The sequence below is a fragment of the Xylona heveae genome (genome assembly GCF_001619985.1).
Source record: "Xylona heveae TC161 unplaced genomic scaffold L228scaffold_4, whole genome shotgun sequence".
Classification (NCBI taxonomy): domain Eukaryota; kingdom Fungi; phylum Ascomycota; class Xylonomycetes; order Xylonales; family Xylonaceae; genus Xylona; species Xylona heveae.
Window position 1 is genome coordinate 1463075 of NW_017264196.1, and position 16980 is coordinate 1480054.

Genomic DNA, 16980 nt, shown 5'->3' on the forward strand with positions numbered 1-16980 from the left:
GATCGACTGACAAGTGAATCAATGGCATCATAATTAATTGATACTGCTGCAAGAGTATTGGACGCCTCATCTAAGGCCCCAATGGACCAGCAGTTCGTTCCGTTCAGAAATGGACGTGATGGAGCAGCCAAAACATGGCTATGCATATGTCCAGCTCGACGTCGGCGAATTCGTGGTCGATCAGGATCCTGTTTTGCCTACCCAAGGTCGATTTATTCTTGGTGTTAAAAAACGCCAAAGCCAATGGATTAAACTTCCCGCGTGATCACGGGTGATGCCCTGCGTGGGCCCTGCTGAGCCACATTTCTTACCTCTTTCGGTTACGGCTGCAAACTTGCGCATGCCCTGTTCGCCCTGCGTGCCATTGAGGCAACGGATTTACCTATGTTGAACTAGCCAACCTCAGGAGCAAAGTCCGGTCAGATGTGTCCATGTGGAGAATCGTGATGAGAATTCGAAAATAAAACTGTTGCCATTGTTGAAGTCACATGACACACTTTTATCAGAATTGAATATTCGACAAAAAATATTTGGGAAAATCCAAATAGGCATTTCCGAAATTTTGAAATATTGTGTCGACAAATCCAGGTCAAGAAAGGCTTTGATGCAATAAAATCAGACACCTGAGAGCTGAAGTCTGGAATAACCTAATGCTTCAGCAAAAGCATTGATATCCATTAGCCCAAAATGTCCTCCCGGGGTAACACAAAACGAACCAAAACGGGGTCCAAAGACAAAAAACAAGTTTCAAAAATAGGATCCAGGTCGAACAGCAACAGACCAATTCCATTCAGGGGAATATCAGCAGAAACATCAGACGGAAGTGGTGCATCAACAGCTGCTGTCCCTCCAGAGCTTCAGCAACAACTGCTGAATATCTTCCGAGACACCTTCACGGACCGATTCACCGAGGAGCTGCCGGCCCGGCTCCAGGCGGTCAAACAGCATCTCTACAACCGTGATTTTGCCAAAGCGTTTGGACCGGCTGAAAATCTCGAAGCTTACGCTGCACGATGGAGCCCAAGCCGTGCATTGGCATACTGCACTATTTTTGCAGACCTATCAGAGTTTTTGGTTCCCTTGGCACTGACAGTCAATGGTAATGATGAACCTGCTTCTGAAGCGTCGTCGAGTCTAGAATCCCAAACTGCGGGACTGAGCATTTCAGAGACTCAGCCCAAGAAAAATGAGCCAGAGAGTTCTACTGTTGACAGCCAGAGGAAAAGAAGAAAGACTCCAAGTCTCAGGATATCATGTCTTGGAGGAGGTGCCGGCGCAGAGGTCGTCGGACTCGCAGGATATCATAAGTATCTGCGCACAAATTACAGCCAGAATAGCACCAGCTCCGCGTTTCTGGAAAAGCAAGTAGAAGAAGACAACGAAGACGGGGATCAAGAAGAAATCAATCTGCACGGGGCCAACGATCACCGAGAAGAATCAGAAGAGCAGACGAACATGGAGAATCTCCAAATACACATCAAAGCCGTGGACATTGCCGATTGGGGAGCAATACTAGATCGTCTTGAGCAATCAATCACTAGCCCGCCAAAGCTCTCGCAGTACGCCTCGGCGGCCGCTCGCGCCGCTGCCGTCCCGCTGATATCAACCAATCAATCCAAAGGAAACGAGCAATTCCGGATAACATTCAAACAGCAAGACGTTCTTGACCACTCTGCTCGGACAGCCCAGCCCCCTTCTTCTTCTCCTTCTTCTTCATCTTCCTCTCCATTGTCCGGAAGCGCCGCTTCCTTATCCAAGTCTTCAGAAATACCCACTACAACGACCACAGCACCACCACCACCACCACCACCACAAACAACAGCAACGACAGCAGCGACAACATCTGAAACCAGCCAGATCCGCGCCAAAGACACCTACAGCTACTCACGCGCCCAATCCGCGCGCTTCAACTTCATCACGCAGGATACGCACCTCGTCACACTCATGTTCACGCTCAACGAGCTCTACTCGGCATCCATTCCCAAAGCCACGGAACTGCTCATGACCCTGACGCATAATCTGCGCCCAGGCACGTTATTCCTCGTCGTGGACAGTCCTGGAAGTTACTCCACCTTGTCCTTGGCCAAGAAGACGAAGTCCAAAAATGCTGGGGCCAGCACTATATCAGAGGAAGGAGAGGGAGCAGAAGGAGGAAAGGAAACAAAAGCCTATCCGATGAAATACCTTCTTGACCTTACGCTGCTTCGCGGCGCCTCGGGCGATGAGCCGAACAAAGGCACACACTGGGAGAAGCTCGTCTCGGATGATTCGCGATGGTTCAGACTCCCAACTGACAGTAACAGCGGCAGTAGCAGTAGCAGTAGCGCTGGAGGCTCAGCGGGGTTGAGATATCCGATTCAGTTGGAGAATATGCGCTATCAGATCCACCTGTACCGGCGGATTTAAAAGCCACAGTGATAGGCCTGGAAGGCCGGATAGGAGGCGACGGAGCGAGATGATTATCTCCCAGTGAATCGACTATATAAATTCTAGATGTTAAAAAGTAGGGTCGGTGATTTTCTATTCTATATACAGTCCAAGGTTCCTACCCAGGGATAGATCTTCTTCTTTCTTCTTTCTCATACTACCCGTGATCCCATCCACATCTGTCTAAAAATACAGTTCCTCGATCCTGCGACAATGCCTTACGAGGTTTCTTCTCCGTTTCAACGCCTTGACTAGGCGTTTTTCCTGCCACACAACCTTGTCCGATCCCTGTTCATGCTCAACCGCATCGCTTACTCCGACATCGTCATCGAACCGCAACAACAATGCGGTATAAGCAAACACACTGGCATCAAACATTCCAGGCTGCGCTTGTCCAAAGAACCACTCGTCCTCGTCACCAAGCAGCTTTTCTAACGCATCAAATGCGTTCTCAGCCTCGCTATATAGATCGTCGACATCAACATACGATGCCGCAAGCGCGCTGTTATTGCCTAGAATACTCCACGAGGAGGAGTTGAGGTCGGCGACACAGCCCGAGGAGCCGGACGAGGCTTGATGTGTGAGAAGCTCATGTGCCGCGGCGCGCGTGAGTTGGGACGCAACTGTCGCTCGCACAGCCGGGTTGCTGGACACGGGGGAGATATATAGAGGGTATGCGACGGTAGAGAAGTTTAGGGGCTCGAGGTAAAGATTGTAGAGCTAGCAAGGAGAGGTAAAGTCAACAGGGTGTGTCAGGAAAGGCAGGCAGAAGCTGGACGAATTTCGGTAATAAGGGCCGAAAAGAACCATATAGATATGTATGTATAAATGAAAAGGGCAGGCAACATACCCATGCATGCCGGATCCGAAAGTCAAGGAGAGACATGTAAGCATCGTAGCGGATATTGTTGGATTCCTCGGGAATCGATGCGCCAGGCTGAGAACTTGCCCAATCTTGGAGTTTGCTTGTTGGGATGGGAAGGTGTTCATTTAGAACGGTGTATGTCGATGACAATGAAGCCGATTCGCGTTCTGTCGCCGCGGCGGGTAAAGATGGGAGTAGAAATGGGAGGACGCCCGTGGGAGATGCATGGTTGCTCGATGGCAGCGTTGCGAAGGAGACGTTGCAGAACTTGAGGTAAGCCTGTTCCGGAGTTTAGTGTCATATGATTCCATTTATATGAATTTCATGAGAGGAAGAATGACGGATCAAAGAAATTCGTCCTCGAGCTAAACAAAACCAATCACTGACCTGCCACTTCAGACACCCCGGGTTGAACGAGGCTTTTCTCAATCTCGCTTCCTCCTCCGTCGTGAAGACATACAACACATTTTGCTTCCCGTCTGCAGCAAAAGTATCCCTTTCACCCTTGATTCCGTTTTTTATTCGCGACCTAAGCACCGCACGGGGCGACCGCGATGGGAGTTCATTCTCCGGATATGTGACAAGAGGGAAGCGGTCGAACAGGCGGCGCAGCGGCGCTGGAATAGTGAAAAATGAAGATTCCTGCGGACGAGTAGCGCGCCGGTCTTGTATACTGTGTGCATCTGTAGACGTAGGAGGGATTGAAGAGTGGAGTGATGCGTCGGAGGGAGAAGTGGTTGTTGATGGAGAGGCGGGTTTAGCAAATGTGTTGGTGGATGGTAGTGGCTCCTTGGAGCCCTGACTCATATTATCGGCATTCTGGGGCATTTTCAGATATAGCAATCTCTTCCATTACGCAGGCGCAATGGATTGGATTGATGGGGGCAAATTTCAACGAGACAATACAGAGGATAGAAATCAAAATGAAGCTTTACGATTTGGTTGTAGTTATCTGAATCTTAGTCGGCATGTCGGTGGTCGGTAACTGTCGGGACCGGCGAAACAAAGTTGTGGGACACAATTGGGAGCCCATCCGACCTACCAGACAGGCCCCTCTACTGCATCATCTTTAAAGACTACTACTTTCCGTTTATTTTAGGGTTCTCGCAACAAGGTAAAATCAATCCCAATCAATGAATATTCGTTACTCGTGAGCAAGTAAAGTGCTTGTCCACGACTAGCTTGAATCTTCTGCTATCATACAAGGGTATTTCCCCGAATTACCAATGACGCCATAGGTCTAAGCCATTCAATGCAATCATAGCCGCTGGGAGCAAAAACCCGACATTTTAAACAAAATCTCAACGGGTTTAGCCATAATTTATGCCTGCTTCTGAATATCGGCCTCGGCGCCACGCTGCTGAGCCTTGCCCGCATCGTGCTGGGCTTGACGCTTTTCCTCTTCGGCCTTGTTTCCAGTAAAACCGGCAGCGGCGCCACCAATGGCTCCCTGAGCACGATCAACTGTATATCATGTTAGCACGATTGATCTTTCTTGAATCGCAACAGCAAATCACTCACCAAAGCCGCTGCCAAGGTCGCTCAGTTGACCCTGAGCCTCCTGGCCCTTGCCCTGACGGTTCTGCTCAATACCCTCCTTGCGCAGACCCTCAGCACCAACGAAGTTGCCGACCATTTCCTTGCCCGAGCCGATGGTCTGGTTCCAGCTGCCCGCAGCACGGTTAGGGTCGTCCTTGGCGACACCACCAGAGGCAGAGACGGTGTATGGGCCGGCCTTGGCGGTGGTGTGCGAAAGGTCGTTTTCGAGCTCAGCCTTGTCTTTCTTATCTTGACCGGCATTCTGCATTCATACATGTAAGAATCAAGAATAAACTGAAGGATTGTTTGGCCAAAGCCGATTCAATGGAGCTGAACTTGTAGTATAGCTTACCTTGTCGGCGTTGCTGCCAGTCACAGCGCCCAGAGCAGACTGAGCATATCCTGAGGCCTTATCCACGTAGGATTGGAGAGTAGAGGTGTTGTCCTGACCGGAAGACATTTTGGTTGTATTGTACTATGAAACGAATAAGATGTGAAATGAGGTTTGCTGTTAGAAGAGTTCGTAAGAACAGTCGTGATTCGTAGCGAGGCTGATAATTTAATTGTGATGAGGGAGGTATTGGAGAGAAGAGAGCGAGAGAAGGGGGAACAGAGAGCTCTATATATCCGGAAAATGGTAGGTGAAGCTGGGAATGAGGGATTGGCAAGGGAATGACGAATCCGACGATGCAAACAAACCAGTTTTCCCGGCGACAACTGACGTCATCGATCATTCGGCCACCATCCGCTGCAAGCATACTTGTCTACATCGCTTTGACGACAATTATAGATTATTTGGAAATCAATAGAAGTGCAGATCTACTGTTAGGGACGAGAGTCTTTATAAATGCCCCCCTTTCGATTATTTGCTACTGCATCTCCTCCGGTAATGCTATTGCCCGCTGAAATGTGTCTCAATGAACCGGTGGATTAGCCCCTTCTGAATTCCCGTCGTAACAGCTGTGAAAGACATCTGAGAAGACACAGCAGTCTGAAAAGGCCCCGGCTCTACATTTTCTCGTACCTCTATAGGATACAACAATTGAACATAAGAGTATTATTCTCGGAGTGTGAATTTAAAAAGGCGAAATTATTGACGTTACGAAGCTCAGCCAGGGCTTGATAGCAAGGTACTTTAGATCCGTGGACTTTTCTAACAAATTACTACCTAAGTTATAGTGATGCCTAGGTAGATATGCAGGTGCCGTTGATTATCTCTGGGCTACAAGATACCCAAGTTAGCGTCGGCTCTCAACGAAAAATTTGCTATATGTACCGCTTCGATATTTTATACCATAACTGCAATCATGCTCTGTATAACTGTCTTGATGGCTTCTGAAAATTATGAAGTACACATAGAGAATCAATAGTAAAAAGGCATTGATAGCCTTTTTTTCCCCTTCAAACAGGACCTTGAATTATTGTAATATGAAGGGTATTTTTGGATTATTTAGATGGTCAACTATTAACATCAGATATGGTTCTTGATTGAATTTATAAAATGTTTAACAATCTATATTTAAAGAAGAATACTACGGTTGACCCGTATGACTATTTGTATTATAGTATTTGGGGCTTACTGAAAAGGGTAATGGATAGGGCGCCGATAGTCGCCCCCACAATGATATCCCTTGCCATGACATGACCACGAACTGTCTGGACCTAAGTTTATGTTTTTTCTTTCCAAATTTTCATCCAGCCTTCTTTCGGGCCTCCAATTCATAGTGAAATACAGAGGCAAAACATCCTTCTTCTATCAATCGGCAAAATCAGCAAAATTCCTTTCCTGATATTATGGATGAAAAATCTCTTTGGGACCACCCTACACATGATGACCAGCAAAAAGACTCTAATAATGATCAGCAATCTTTCAGCCAATCTTTGGTTTTTCCTCCGTTTGACTTTTTGGGACCAGATGCAGATATGTATACAATAAGGTAAATGACCTCCTTTAAATAAAATTGAATTGCATGAGAAAGAGACTAAACGCACAAGTGACCCCATGGCCACGTCTTTCATGCCGACGGAACAGGCAGATAATGATACTAGCCAGATTCATTCCGAGAGGCCAGATTATGAAGTCCCTGGATTATGGGACGACTTAAGTAATCAAACAATCAAAAGCAATGATGCCCTTGACTTTGGACCTCTGCCTGTATATTCAGAAACCTCCTCCATTTCTGGCTCTGGGTTGGAGGAATCGACAGGAATCGGTCTAAAACATTCAGCTATACCACTCAGCAAACCGTCATTGTCATTTTCAGAGGGCCATGACCTGCAAGGCGTGCATTCTATGACGATTTCTGCGGCACATACTGAAAACTGGTCAATGATGACTCCGTTGGATCGCTGGAAGCATTCTCCCCCAGAACTCGAACCCGCTCCACTGTTGGACATTATGGAGTCCGTTGCGAATAGTACCGAGCCTGGTCCATCCAATACGACGAAAGATGCTCTCAGTTCGACATATTCCCAGCCCCATGGTCAACGTGTTCACAAGTTGACAGCGTCGGCCGCAACTTCCGAGTCAGCGGGTTCCAGCGTCTCTAGCAGCTCTGCTTCTTCAGCCGGCAGTGTGGGCTCACATGGCTCCTTCGGCTGCTTTTATGCCAGCGAACCGACGGGCCGCCGACGTCGGCGACGTCGGAGAAAATCCCCTTTAGCAAATGATCGAAACAGACCGAAGACCGATCGGCGACCATATCAGTGCACGTTCTGTACTGACACTTTCAAATCGAAATATGACTGGACTCGGCATGAGAGAACCTTACACTTATCGTTAGAAAGCTGGATGTGCGCGCCCTTTGGGCCGACCTACCAGGACGAAACCTGCAGCGAACAGAAATGCACCTTCTGCGATATCGTGAACCCGTCCGAAAGCCACATCCAGTCCCATCGGTTTCAGGAATGTCAGGATAAGCCCGCTACACTGCGGACATTTTATCGGAAAGACCACCTCGACCAGCACATGCGTCTCGTCCACGGGGTAAGAAAATCAAGTCTACGGGTGAAGACGTGGAAGTCCAAGGTGACTCAGGTTAACTCCCGTTGTGGATTCTGTGAAAAGACATTTATTCAATGGCCAGAGCGTAATGATCACCTTGCGGCACATTTCCGGAATGGTTTGAAAATGAAGGACTGGAAAGGCTGTCGAGGCCTCGATCCCGCGGTTGCCTTGGCAGTGGAGAATGCCATGCCCCCATATCTAATAGGCATGGAATCTACCAGCATGAATCCCTTTAGGGCTTCACGCTGTGATGAAGATGCTAAGTCTAGGGCTTGGCCAGTTTCTGGAATTGAAACGAACCAGGGCGAAGATAGAACAAGCTCCACGGTCCCAACGCCTTTCGAGAAGCTTACTAAACATTTGATACAGTTTGTGAAAAAGGCACAAGCCGCTGGGATCTCTTTAACAGATGAAAACATACAGGAAGAGGCGCGCTGCTTTGTGTTTGGGGACGATGATCCTTGGAATCAAACTGCTGCAGATAATCAGGATTGGCTAAAGTTATTCCGAGAAGGGATGGGTTTAGATTCAACTTATTCCATTATTCACCCTGATCAACTTTCAACAATTAACACTTCAGATATGCCGCCCAGCTCTGTTTTTCCTCTTCCGTGGTCGGTGGACACAGCTTCATGGGTAGAGGACGCGCCTTCCATTTCAGATCCTGCAAATATAATCGACCCTTGGATGCCATGGTCCTGGCATACCCCTGAATGTCTCGTGGAATTTCGCAGGCAAAATCATAGTTCTGGACCGTGTACACCGGCAAAGGAGAATGCCAAGTCCTTGGATTAACACTCCATGCATAAGGGACGCTAAATATTTAACTTCGGTCATTGCAATAGCTAATTACGCTCGTACATTTTCAAGATGATAGGCAATCTAAAGGCGAATCAAGACGACTCAGTCATATTAGAACGAGAGGATCAATTGATTCATTACTGATTGTTTTCTAAAGAACTATACATAGCTATCCTTTCCGTTCCTCAGATCCTACATCTACTTGATATCCATTCTGCTCCATCCAGTCATCGCTTGCAAATTTAGTCAGATAGTTCCGAAGGCCATCTGGTAATATCACTACAACGACCTTGTCCTGTTCATTGTATTCAGGATGCTGGTCGACAAACTGGACCAGCGCAGCAATCATCGCTCCCGCAGAACCACCACAAAGTAGTCCTTCGTCTCGCGCCAGTCGACGTGCGAATTGAAAAGAATCTTTATCCGTGGTTTTGATCCACATATCAGGAGCGGACTGATCCAAGACAGCCGGCACAAAGTCGTACCCAATTCCTTCCACTTTGTACTCACTCTTAATCTGATTGAGAGTATCGGGCTGTGCGAGCACTGATCCCACCGGGTCCACACCGACAACAAGCAATCCAGGGTCATGCTTTTTCAAACCCCTCGATATGCCTGTGACAGTGCCTCCAGTGCCTGCACCACTGATCACAACGTCCAATTTTCCCTCCGTCTGATGCCACAGCTCCTCCGCCGTGCCAAATTCATGAGCAGCAGAATTTTCCGGGTTGTTGTACTGATCCAGGATCCACGAGTTGGGAATCTCCTTTTGCAAGCGTCGTGCAACGCTGATTATGGAGTCTGGCGACTCGATGGGCACTTCGGCCGGTGTACGCACGGCTTTGGCTCCCAGTGCTTGTAATATTTGCTCCTTTTCCAAGGACATTTTCTCAGACAAAGTAATGATACATATGTAGCCTTTGATTGCAGCCATCAGAGCAATTGCGATTCCTCTATATCACAAAGCATTCATATAATTAGCCTCCAGATCAGTGTTTGCAAAATCACTTCTTGTAGAGACTCACGTGTTCCTACTTGAAGCCTCAATCAACGTATCACCAGGCTTAATAAGTCCATCTTGCTCGGCCTTCTCAACCATTCGCTTTGCAATCCGGTCTTTGACGGAGCCGCCTGCGTTGAAGTATTCCAGCTTTGCATATATCTGGGCTTTGATTCCGAGACTTTCAGGTACACGATTCAAACGCACAAGAGGCGTCGCGCCGATGTGGTCGGCCACCGAATCACTCTTCAACTGGCCCAAAAAGGGAGCGGCGGTTGGTTTAATCTCTCCCATCTTGAAACCAAGTTTGTACCAAAAAAAGGCACACTGTGACAAGAAATATTTATTTGAAAGAATTGAAGAGGAAGTGCGAGGAATTAATCATTGTCAGTATTTCCCTTTATTACAAGATAGGGGTCTCAGGGACGCCGAGGGGCTTTCCGGCGTGGCGCCCTTGTAATTTCCAGATACAGCACCAGACTGGCATCTTCGAGAAGATCCTTGAAAGGGTTTGCTATTCGCAGCTCCATTTTCCGTAAGGTCTGATTAAAGAACATTAAGGCGCAGGTTTTGCGGGTGGACAGGCCACAATCCAGTAAAAGCGTTGATAACCTCCCAAAACGGAAATGAGAAAGGCGCGAAAAACTTCCCATGTTTTAGTTGCACCACCCTTTTATTCAATTCCGCCGAAAACTTGCAAAAATGGCAGAATTTGTCACAGACTTAATTATAGGTATTGACTGACTCATTGGATTTTATATCGCCGATCAAATGTCTTAAATTGAGATTATTGTCCAGGAAAGCCTGCAAGACCCGAAAGCTGTATAATCCCTCGTGAGATTCCTGTTCACACATGATGGCTGGCGACATAAAAAACCCTGATGGGCCAACCCCACTCATCAATCATTTTTCAAAGACGTGTGTTTCCGCTGCTAAATAGATTTCCAGCCATACATGCATTCCCATGTTTCTTGGAAGAAACTAACTTCGAATAGACCTACGGATGATCATGGTTCCGCTTGGTCAGCCCTTTGGGACTCGGACGACAGTGACCTCTGGGATCGCGGGAAACCTTCACCTGCGCTGATCGACCTTATTGAGCAACAGTCCGAACTATTGCGGCCAATAGCAGAGAATGGACGTCGAAAGAAAGCACTGGTGCCGGTATGATGGCTCGCTCTATTTATGACCTGAAGCGTAGTCCCCACGTGCTAACATGAATATTCGGTGTCTTTCTAGGGCTGTGGAAGAGGTTATGATGTGGTGATGCTAGCTTTGCATGGGTTTGATGCCTACGGATTGGAGATTTCTGAGACTGCTGTGGCAACTGCAAACCGCTACGCTTCAGCCGAACTGCAAAACCCACAAGATTATAATTTTGGACCCGAAAATAGTATTATATCTCAGCCAGATGGCGTAGGTCGTGTTACGTTTTTCCAAGGCGACTTTTTCAAATCGGATTGGTCTGATCCATTGACGAACAACGGGGCTGAAAAGTTCGATCTCGTCTACGATTACACGGTGCGTGCCGCGAGATGTTGTCCACTGTTTCATGGTATTCAATGGCTGCGTGGAATAATACTGATGATGATCACGACGGTGAATCTAGTTTCTCTGCGCTTTGCACCCGTGCTCACGCCCACAATGGGCAAACCGTATGGGCCAGCTTACACGATCAGATGGATACCTAGTCTGCCTTGAATTTCCTCTGTTCAAGGATCCAGCACTCACTGGTCCCCCTTGGGGTTTGAATGGAGTCTACTGGGATCTATTGGTCCGGGGCGGCGACGGGGTTGCAAATATCACAAAGGCAGCAGAGGCTGGTAGTCCGGAACAGCTCCCTGGCCAATTCATAAGATCCCAGCATACAAAACCACCTCGATCATACGAGAATGGGAAAGGGACGGACATGGTGGGTATCTATATTCGAAAGTAGACCATTGTTAATGGGAGTTTTTAAATCGAGATCTTAATTCGAAATCCAGAGCCAGAGAAAAGAGCAAAACATCAGAGAACCATTTATTGGCGAAAGTGAAGTTATAATGCTATTTACTAACGTTACGCAAAAGAATCTCCAAAGTATTTTGGTATTGAAATCGCCAGGCCTCATCTACCGGCGTCTTTTTATCATTATCAAGTGCTTCAGCACAAGCCCCAGACTCAATCAGCTGTTTCACCACCGTGTGATGCCCCGAGCGAGCAGCATAATGCATCGCCGTGTATCCATGAAAGCCGTGCAAATGACAATTCGCACCATGATGGAGCAGGACAGAGACCATCGCGCTATGTCCATGCCTCGCTGCTAGCTGCAACGGAGTCCAACCGTGATTTGTTTGTGCATTGACATCCGCTTGAGCCAACAGCAGTCTTCGAGCGCCAAGGACGCAGTTGTTTCGCGCGGCAATATGCAAAGCCGTCTCCCCAATGGAATCAAGCTGCATCACGGGTCCTCCCCACTTGATCAATCGCTCTATGGCGATTTCGAGACAGATCTGAACAGCCCGGTGGAGGTGGAAACAGCGTCCAAGGAGAATATCTTAGACCAGAAAATTGTAAAGAAATGAGAGGCATATTTCGTCGAGCTTCCGAGAGACCCGTCGAAGTTGGAGTAATTCATTTTTATCACAAAACTGAAGTCTGTCAGAGTTAAGAAAAAATACGGTGATAAAATTATATAAGGGAAATGCGGAAAACATACACTGGCAACAATATGTAAAATTTCAACCGGGAGGGACCTCATGGTTAAACTAATGATATTATCTAGCAATGCTCAAATGGGTTTCACCATCTCTTACCTCTTTTCCCGTTGCAGCTTATATCGAAACCTTTAATCGACCTGCTTGTTATTCACTTCTGGTGCACGCCCTTCTGTGTTCCGTTTCTGGTGCTATTCTTAATCAAATGACTGCTCGGTATCCACCGGATGCAAGCTTATCATGCGCCCTTATTATTTCCTTTTTGAGAATTTGCATAAAATACTAGTTCAAAAATTCCAGGGATGTTCGTTGCAGGGTCCAATGAGAAACAAAAGTCTACTCCTGTGAACCCGTCATATTAGAATCCTTTAAATCCTGAATTCTCAAGAAGATGCCCCTATTACCTTGAAGCTGTCACGCAAGAAAGAACATCAAGTACAACTCATCACGTCGTAATTGCCAGTGTCCCAAAAAGTCGAAACTCATCGGAAAACCCGGCTGGCAAACTATCACTGTTGTCAAAATGGACCAGAGTCGTTCGAAATCCCCAAGTTTTGCCACACGAGCTGTCCATACCGGTCTGCCCCGAGATGTTAGTACAGGAGCACTATCTGAACCAGTATGTCATACCGTCTTACAATCGCATCATCCAACTTTTCACACAAATCCTTCTTGGGGCAAACGTGGACTATATTCTTACAAAGAACATGATGCTCCTTACACAGATCTACCTCACGACAACCTTCACTCAAGACCAAATTGGCGTTCCCAAGGGACCTTATGTATACTCCCGCTCTGCGAACCCTAACCGGGAGAGTTTCGAGCGCGCCATTGCCGACCTCGAGGCATCCAAATATGCAGTTGCATATGCGTCTGGGATCGCTGCAACTGCAGCAGTCCTGCAGACTTTGGCAGCAAACTCCCACATCATCTCCATAGCGGGCCTGTATGGCGGCACGCATCGATACCTGAGCCATCTCGCTCCCGCGTATGGGATCAGTGTTAGCTACACTGACAATATCGAGGCGGAGGTTGAGCAGCTTATTATTCTCCAAAACGACAGAAACAACAGCAACAGCAACAGCAACAACAGCAAGCCCAAGACCACTTCTCTCGTGTGGATTGAAACACCGAGCAATCCTCTCCTTAGGCTGGTCGACATCGAGGCCGTTGCCAGCGTTGCACACCGACATGGCTGCCTAGTAGTTGTGGACAATACGTTTCTGTCGCCGTATATCCAGAACCCACTCAAGCATGGTGCAGATATCGTGCTCCATTCCGTCACGAAATACATTAACGGTCACAGCGTAAGTTCGAAGTTCCAAAAATTGCAATCATATCATGTTATCCTTTTTCCCAGGCTTCGGCCAAAACCCTCCACAGCACTATATATATTTCCTTTTCCTACCAGGGGCAAAGCCTCAGGCTAAAATAGTGAATTAATAATAATAATAATAATATATATATATATAAATAAATAGGACGTACTTATGGGCGCACTCGCGCTCAATTCCGACGACTTGAAAAGGAAACTCTCCTTTTACCAGAACGCTGCCGGGGGCGTACCCAGCCCGTTCGACTGCTGGCTTGCGCATCGGGGTCTGAAGACACTGCATCTTCGCGCTCATGCCGCTTCAGCAAATGCAAAGATTCTAGCATCGGCTCTCGAGTCGTCTCCTCGCGTTGTGGCGGTGCATTACCCTGGATTGGACTCTCACTCGCAGCGCCAAGTGGCGATTAAACAGCACCGCGAGGGTCTAGGTGGAGGTATGATTTCGTTCCGCATCAAAGGCGGCAGGGAAGCAGCGGAGACATTTTGCACGCAGACAAGGCTCTTTGCGCTAGCGGAAAGTCTGGGTGGAGTCGAGAGTCTGTGTGAAGTCCCCGCGAGCATGACACATACCGGCATGCCCAGAGCCGATAGGGAAGCTGCGGGGATTTACGATGATTTGATCCGCATCAGCGTCGGGATTGAAGGCGCAGAAGACCTTTTGGATGATTTGAAGCAGGCGCTAGCTGTTGCGGTTCCTGAAAAGGAGTATTAATATCTCTACCATGGAGGAGAGAACCTAAGTCAGTCAGGCACGTACCCCAGGCAGCGACACAAAAAGCCCACTGGGAAACGAGGTTCACTGGTCGGCATGGCCGCATGGCACTGGAACAGGCTTGTTTTACATGGACACTTATATGAGAGCAGAAATGCTGGGCGAAAAAGTTACAGTTTTTGTGTAGATGAGGGTCTTCATCGTGTTTGTACTCCGTAGTCATTGTAGCTTATCCAAATGATAAATCCTCAGTGGATGAGCAGATGTCTCCATATAGATTGAAATTCACAAGTAAATAAAGGTAGTAGAGAGAATGGATGGACGTCATTTCAATAGCAGCTTATGCAGCATACTACTATAGACGTGACGATTTAAATTATTGCCATAATCTGCTCCAGAATCAGACTTGCCCTCTCGTGCGCATTCAGGCACGTCTATTAGTGAAGAAGATACGAAAAAGAATGAGGATCAGAAAAAAAAAAAAACGAAAACGAAAACAAAAGGGCTCCTGAGAACACAACTAGCCTCCGCGTTCATAGACGCCAAGACGCTCAGAACGCCAGCAATTTGCCCTGTGAAGCCCCCGGACAATGTTAACACAATCCCAACCCTCTTCCTCCATTCCACGCTTAACCCATGCACATTCCACGTTTTCCGATCGCCATGTTTTCTCTGAATTAAAAAAAGAAAGAAAAAAACTGCGTCAGGCTATCCAGCATACAAAGCTTCCTCATTCGAAAACCCATGAATACCAAACCCTGATATCTCCGTTACTCCTTATTCAGAAAAGGGCACATGCTGGGCGTCAGCGAGCCAAGTTCCTCATGAGTGAGAAAGGTCTCGTGACTTTCCGGCGGTGCGGCAATAGCGTCGCCTGGTTGGGCGTCGGTGAGAGAAGTCGGCAGGTGCTGGTCGTTATTGTGAGTCTCTTCGCTTGTTGTCAAGGGAGAGGTATGTGTATCTGCATCTGCAAGACTGTGTGTGGTAGCGGCATCAGTGCTAACGGCCGCTTGTGCGACCCGAGCGCCCCCATCATCCATCACACTTCCGTTTTCAGCCTCGTTCCCGATCCCGCTCCCGCCCGCAATGTTAATAATGTCAGCACTGTCAGTCTTAGTCTCAGAATCAGTCTCGGTCTCGGTCGTCGCTGAACCAAGAGTCGGAAGATATTCAGGAGTGGCAGGTACTTCAGCCGGATGAGGAGACAACGACAACGAAGGCACACTGTCTTTTGCTTCATCATTGGTCAAAGCCGCCGCCGTTGTGATTGTTGTGCTGAGCATCCCTTGAATTGTCTCGGAAGAAGCATCCGCCCGGATGCCATCCACCCCGGCGCTACCGTCTTCGTTGATGGTTCCAGGCAAAGTAATGTCCTTGACGGAGCTATTTATGTCGGCTTCACCGGTCGGAGAAGATGTCTCAGAGCGTGAGGGGATGGGGTTGATTTCCTTGTTGATAATGCCGTTGACGGCGATTTGGCGAAACATGTCCATTGGGTCGAACCATGTCTCGAGATTCTGTACTTTGAGATCGTCCGTGACCTTGGCAACGGTGATCCCTTCAATGTCGATTGGTCCGCCGTGGGCCTTGACCGTAACCTTCTCCCCCTTACTGATAATCCGAACCCAATTAGCACAATGAATTTCATGGAACGACTCAGAGTGCTGATGATGGTTTGCCGGCTCCCACAAAGGACAAAAGCCAATGAACAAAAGCGCAACAGATAGCCAGCAAATGGGGACACGGGCTCATAGCAAAGACAAACGTACTTATTAAATCCAACGTAATCGTTTTTCATAGTTCCCCAGTGCCGCCACTTAAACGCCACTCGCGGCGGTCCGCTGTAGACCTCGAGCACCTCCCACGCAAATGTCGGCATCATTCGCTTGAACGTTTTATGGCTCGTGGTAAAGTCGGAGTGCTCAGGACTGTAAAACTCATTCGGCGAGATGATGGCATTGTACGTCCCACACTTGAGCATTTCTTCGCCAGTCTGCGGTCGGCCACCGTTGACAGAGAAGCTGTAATTCTTGTGGTCAATAGTTCGCCAGTCCGCCAGAGAGGTCTTGAATGATGCCTCAATCTCCCAATTCTTGACGAGGTTTTCCACTATAGACTCAAGGCTGCCTGGCTCGTGCGACATCTTCTTGGCTGCCAATCTGTCAGCTATCCGTATTCATTCCACAGTACTCATGAAAGCTCAAATGGTGCCAGAAAAGCTACAATGAGTACTTACATTGCCCATATACTTTTCTCGTATTCGAATAGTTTGGGGGTCGACCATATCTCCAAGCAGCTTCCGTGTCTCGCAAGACGGCGTCGGCATCCAGGACATAGTCAGGCAACGCCGGAGCTGGAGTAGGTTCATTGACAAGCAGTGCTTCCACGTCGGCAGAGTCCATGATGATTGTCTTGAGTATTCGACAAACAAAATAAATGAAAGAGTACTGTGATAGAAGTGATGCAGGGAAGAGCCAAGCCCTCTGTGTTTGCTGGCACGAAATCTTTGTAAATTGCGTTATACACAAGTCAGAGGGGCGAAACTGACGGAGACGGGGCAGGCTTATTATATATGATATCAAGCTTAAACAGATCAACAG

At 47.9% G+C, this 16980-nt stretch overlaps 10 protein-coding genes across 10 annotated transcripts; 5 read left to right on the forward strand and 5 right to left on the reverse strand.

Annotated features, from left to right (window-relative positions):
* Nucleotides 1–687: 687 nt before the first annotated feature.
* L228DRAFT_238150 (hypothetical protein) lies at nt 688–2406 on the forward strand (the record flags this gene model as incomplete). Its single annotated transcript, XM_018331008.1, has 1 exon — nt 688–2406. The coding sequence occupies one exon, from the start codon at nt 688–690 to the stop codon at nt 2404–2406; it is 1719 nt and encodes a 572-aa protein (XP_018189159.1).
* Nucleotides 2407–2457: 51 nt separating this feature from the next.
* L228DRAFT_246412 (hypothetical protein) lies at nt 2458–4245 on the reverse strand. Its single transcript, XM_018332405.1, has 3 exons — nt 3680–4245; nt 3278–3571; nt 2458–3147 (listed from the first exon to the last, which is right to left on the reverse strand). The coding sequence occupies exons 1-3, from the start codon at nt 4118–4120 to the stop codon at nt 2611–2613; spliced, it is 1272 nt and encodes a 423-aa protein (XP_018189160.1). The 5' UTR covers nt 4121–4245; the 3' UTR covers nt 2458–2610.
* A 98-nt stretch (nt 4246–4343) lies between these two features.
* Nucleotides 4344–5492, reverse strand: L228DRAFT_260403 (hypothetical protein). Its single transcript, XM_018334257.1, has 3 exons — nt 5184–5492; nt 4814–5093; nt 4344–4756 (listed from the first exon to the last, which is right to left on the reverse strand). The coding sequence occupies exons 1-3, from the start codon at nt 5289–5291 to the stop codon at nt 4614–4616; spliced, it is 531 nt and encodes a 176-aa protein (XP_018189161.1). The 5' UTR covers nt 5292–5492; the 3' UTR covers nt 4344–4613.
* Nucleotides 5493–6493: 1001 nt separating this feature from the next.
* On the forward strand, nt 6494–8633 carry L228DRAFT_282314 (hypothetical protein; the record flags this gene model as incomplete). Its single annotated transcript, XM_018335988.1, has 2 exons — nt 6494–6768; nt 6827–8633. The coding sequence occupies exons 1-2, from the start codon at nt 6626–6628 to the stop codon at nt 8631–8633; spliced, it is 1950 nt and encodes a 649-aa protein (XP_018189162.1). The 5' UTR covers nt 6494–6625.
* A 52-nt stretch (nt 8634–8685) lies between these two features.
* L228DRAFT_246415 (putative cystathionine beta-synthase) lies at nt 8686–10018 on the reverse strand. Its single transcript, XM_018332406.1, has 2 exons — nt 9665–10018; nt 8686–9592 (listed from the first exon to the last, which is right to left on the reverse strand). The coding sequence occupies exons 1-2, from the start codon at nt 9931–9933 to the stop codon at nt 8809–8811; spliced, it is 1053 nt and encodes a 350-aa protein (XP_018189163.1). The 5' UTR covers nt 9934–10018; the 3' UTR covers nt 8686–8808.
* A 316-nt stretch (nt 10019–10334) lies between these two features.
* Nucleotides 10335–11668, forward strand: L228DRAFT_246418 (thiopurine S-methyltransferase family protein). The gene is made up of 5 exons (XM_018332407.1): nt 10335–10372; nt 10438–10557; nt 10635–10803; nt 10879–11160; nt 11249–11668. Exons 2-5 carry the CDS (start codon nt 10496–10498, stop codon nt 11573–11575), a joined length of 840 nt encoding a protein of 279 aa, XP_018189164.1. The 5' UTR covers nt 10335–10372; nt 10438–10495; the 3' UTR covers nt 11576–11668.
* L228DRAFT_246420 (ankyrin repeat protein) lies at nt 11622–12488 on the reverse strand (the record flags this gene model as incomplete). Its single annotated transcript, XM_018332408.1, has 3 exons — nt 12435–12488; nt 12338–12386; nt 11622–12269 (listed from the first exon to the last, which is right to left on the reverse strand). A coding segment is annotated over exon 3 (392 nt), but the record flags the coding sequence as incomplete, so codon positions are not given.
* L228DRAFT_120717 (hypothetical protein) lies at nt 12244–12667 on the forward strand. Its single transcript, XM_018328989.1, has one exon. It carries the CDS (start codon nt 12406–12408, stop codon nt 12619–12621), a length of 216 nt encoding a protein of 71 aa, XP_018189166.1. The 5' UTR covers nt 12244–12405; the 3' UTR covers nt 12622–12667.
* Nucleotides 12668–12719: 52 nt separating this feature from the next.
* On the forward strand, nt 12720–14705 carry L228DRAFT_246422 (cystathionine gamma-lyase). The gene is made up of 3 exons (XM_018332409.1): nt 12720–12954; nt 13061–13642; nt 13817–14705. The coding sequence occupies exons 1-3, from the start codon at nt 12859–12861 to the stop codon at nt 14378–14380; spliced, it is 1242 nt and encodes a 413-aa protein (XP_018189167.1). The 5' UTR covers nt 12720–12858; the 3' UTR covers nt 14381–14705.
* A 171-nt stretch (nt 14706–14876) lies between these two features.
* L228DRAFT_120694 (hypothetical protein) lies at nt 14877–16877 on the reverse strand. The gene is made up of 3 exons (XM_018328988.1): nt 16617–16877; nt 16150–16531; nt 14877–15991 (listed from the first exon to the last, which is right to left on the reverse strand). Exons 1-3 carry the CDS (start codon nt 16780–16782, stop codon nt 15151–15153), a joined length of 1389 nt encoding a protein of 462 aa, XP_018189168.1. The 5' UTR covers nt 16783–16877; the 3' UTR covers nt 14877–15150.
* Between the last annotated feature and the right edge of the window lie 103 nt (nt 16878–16980).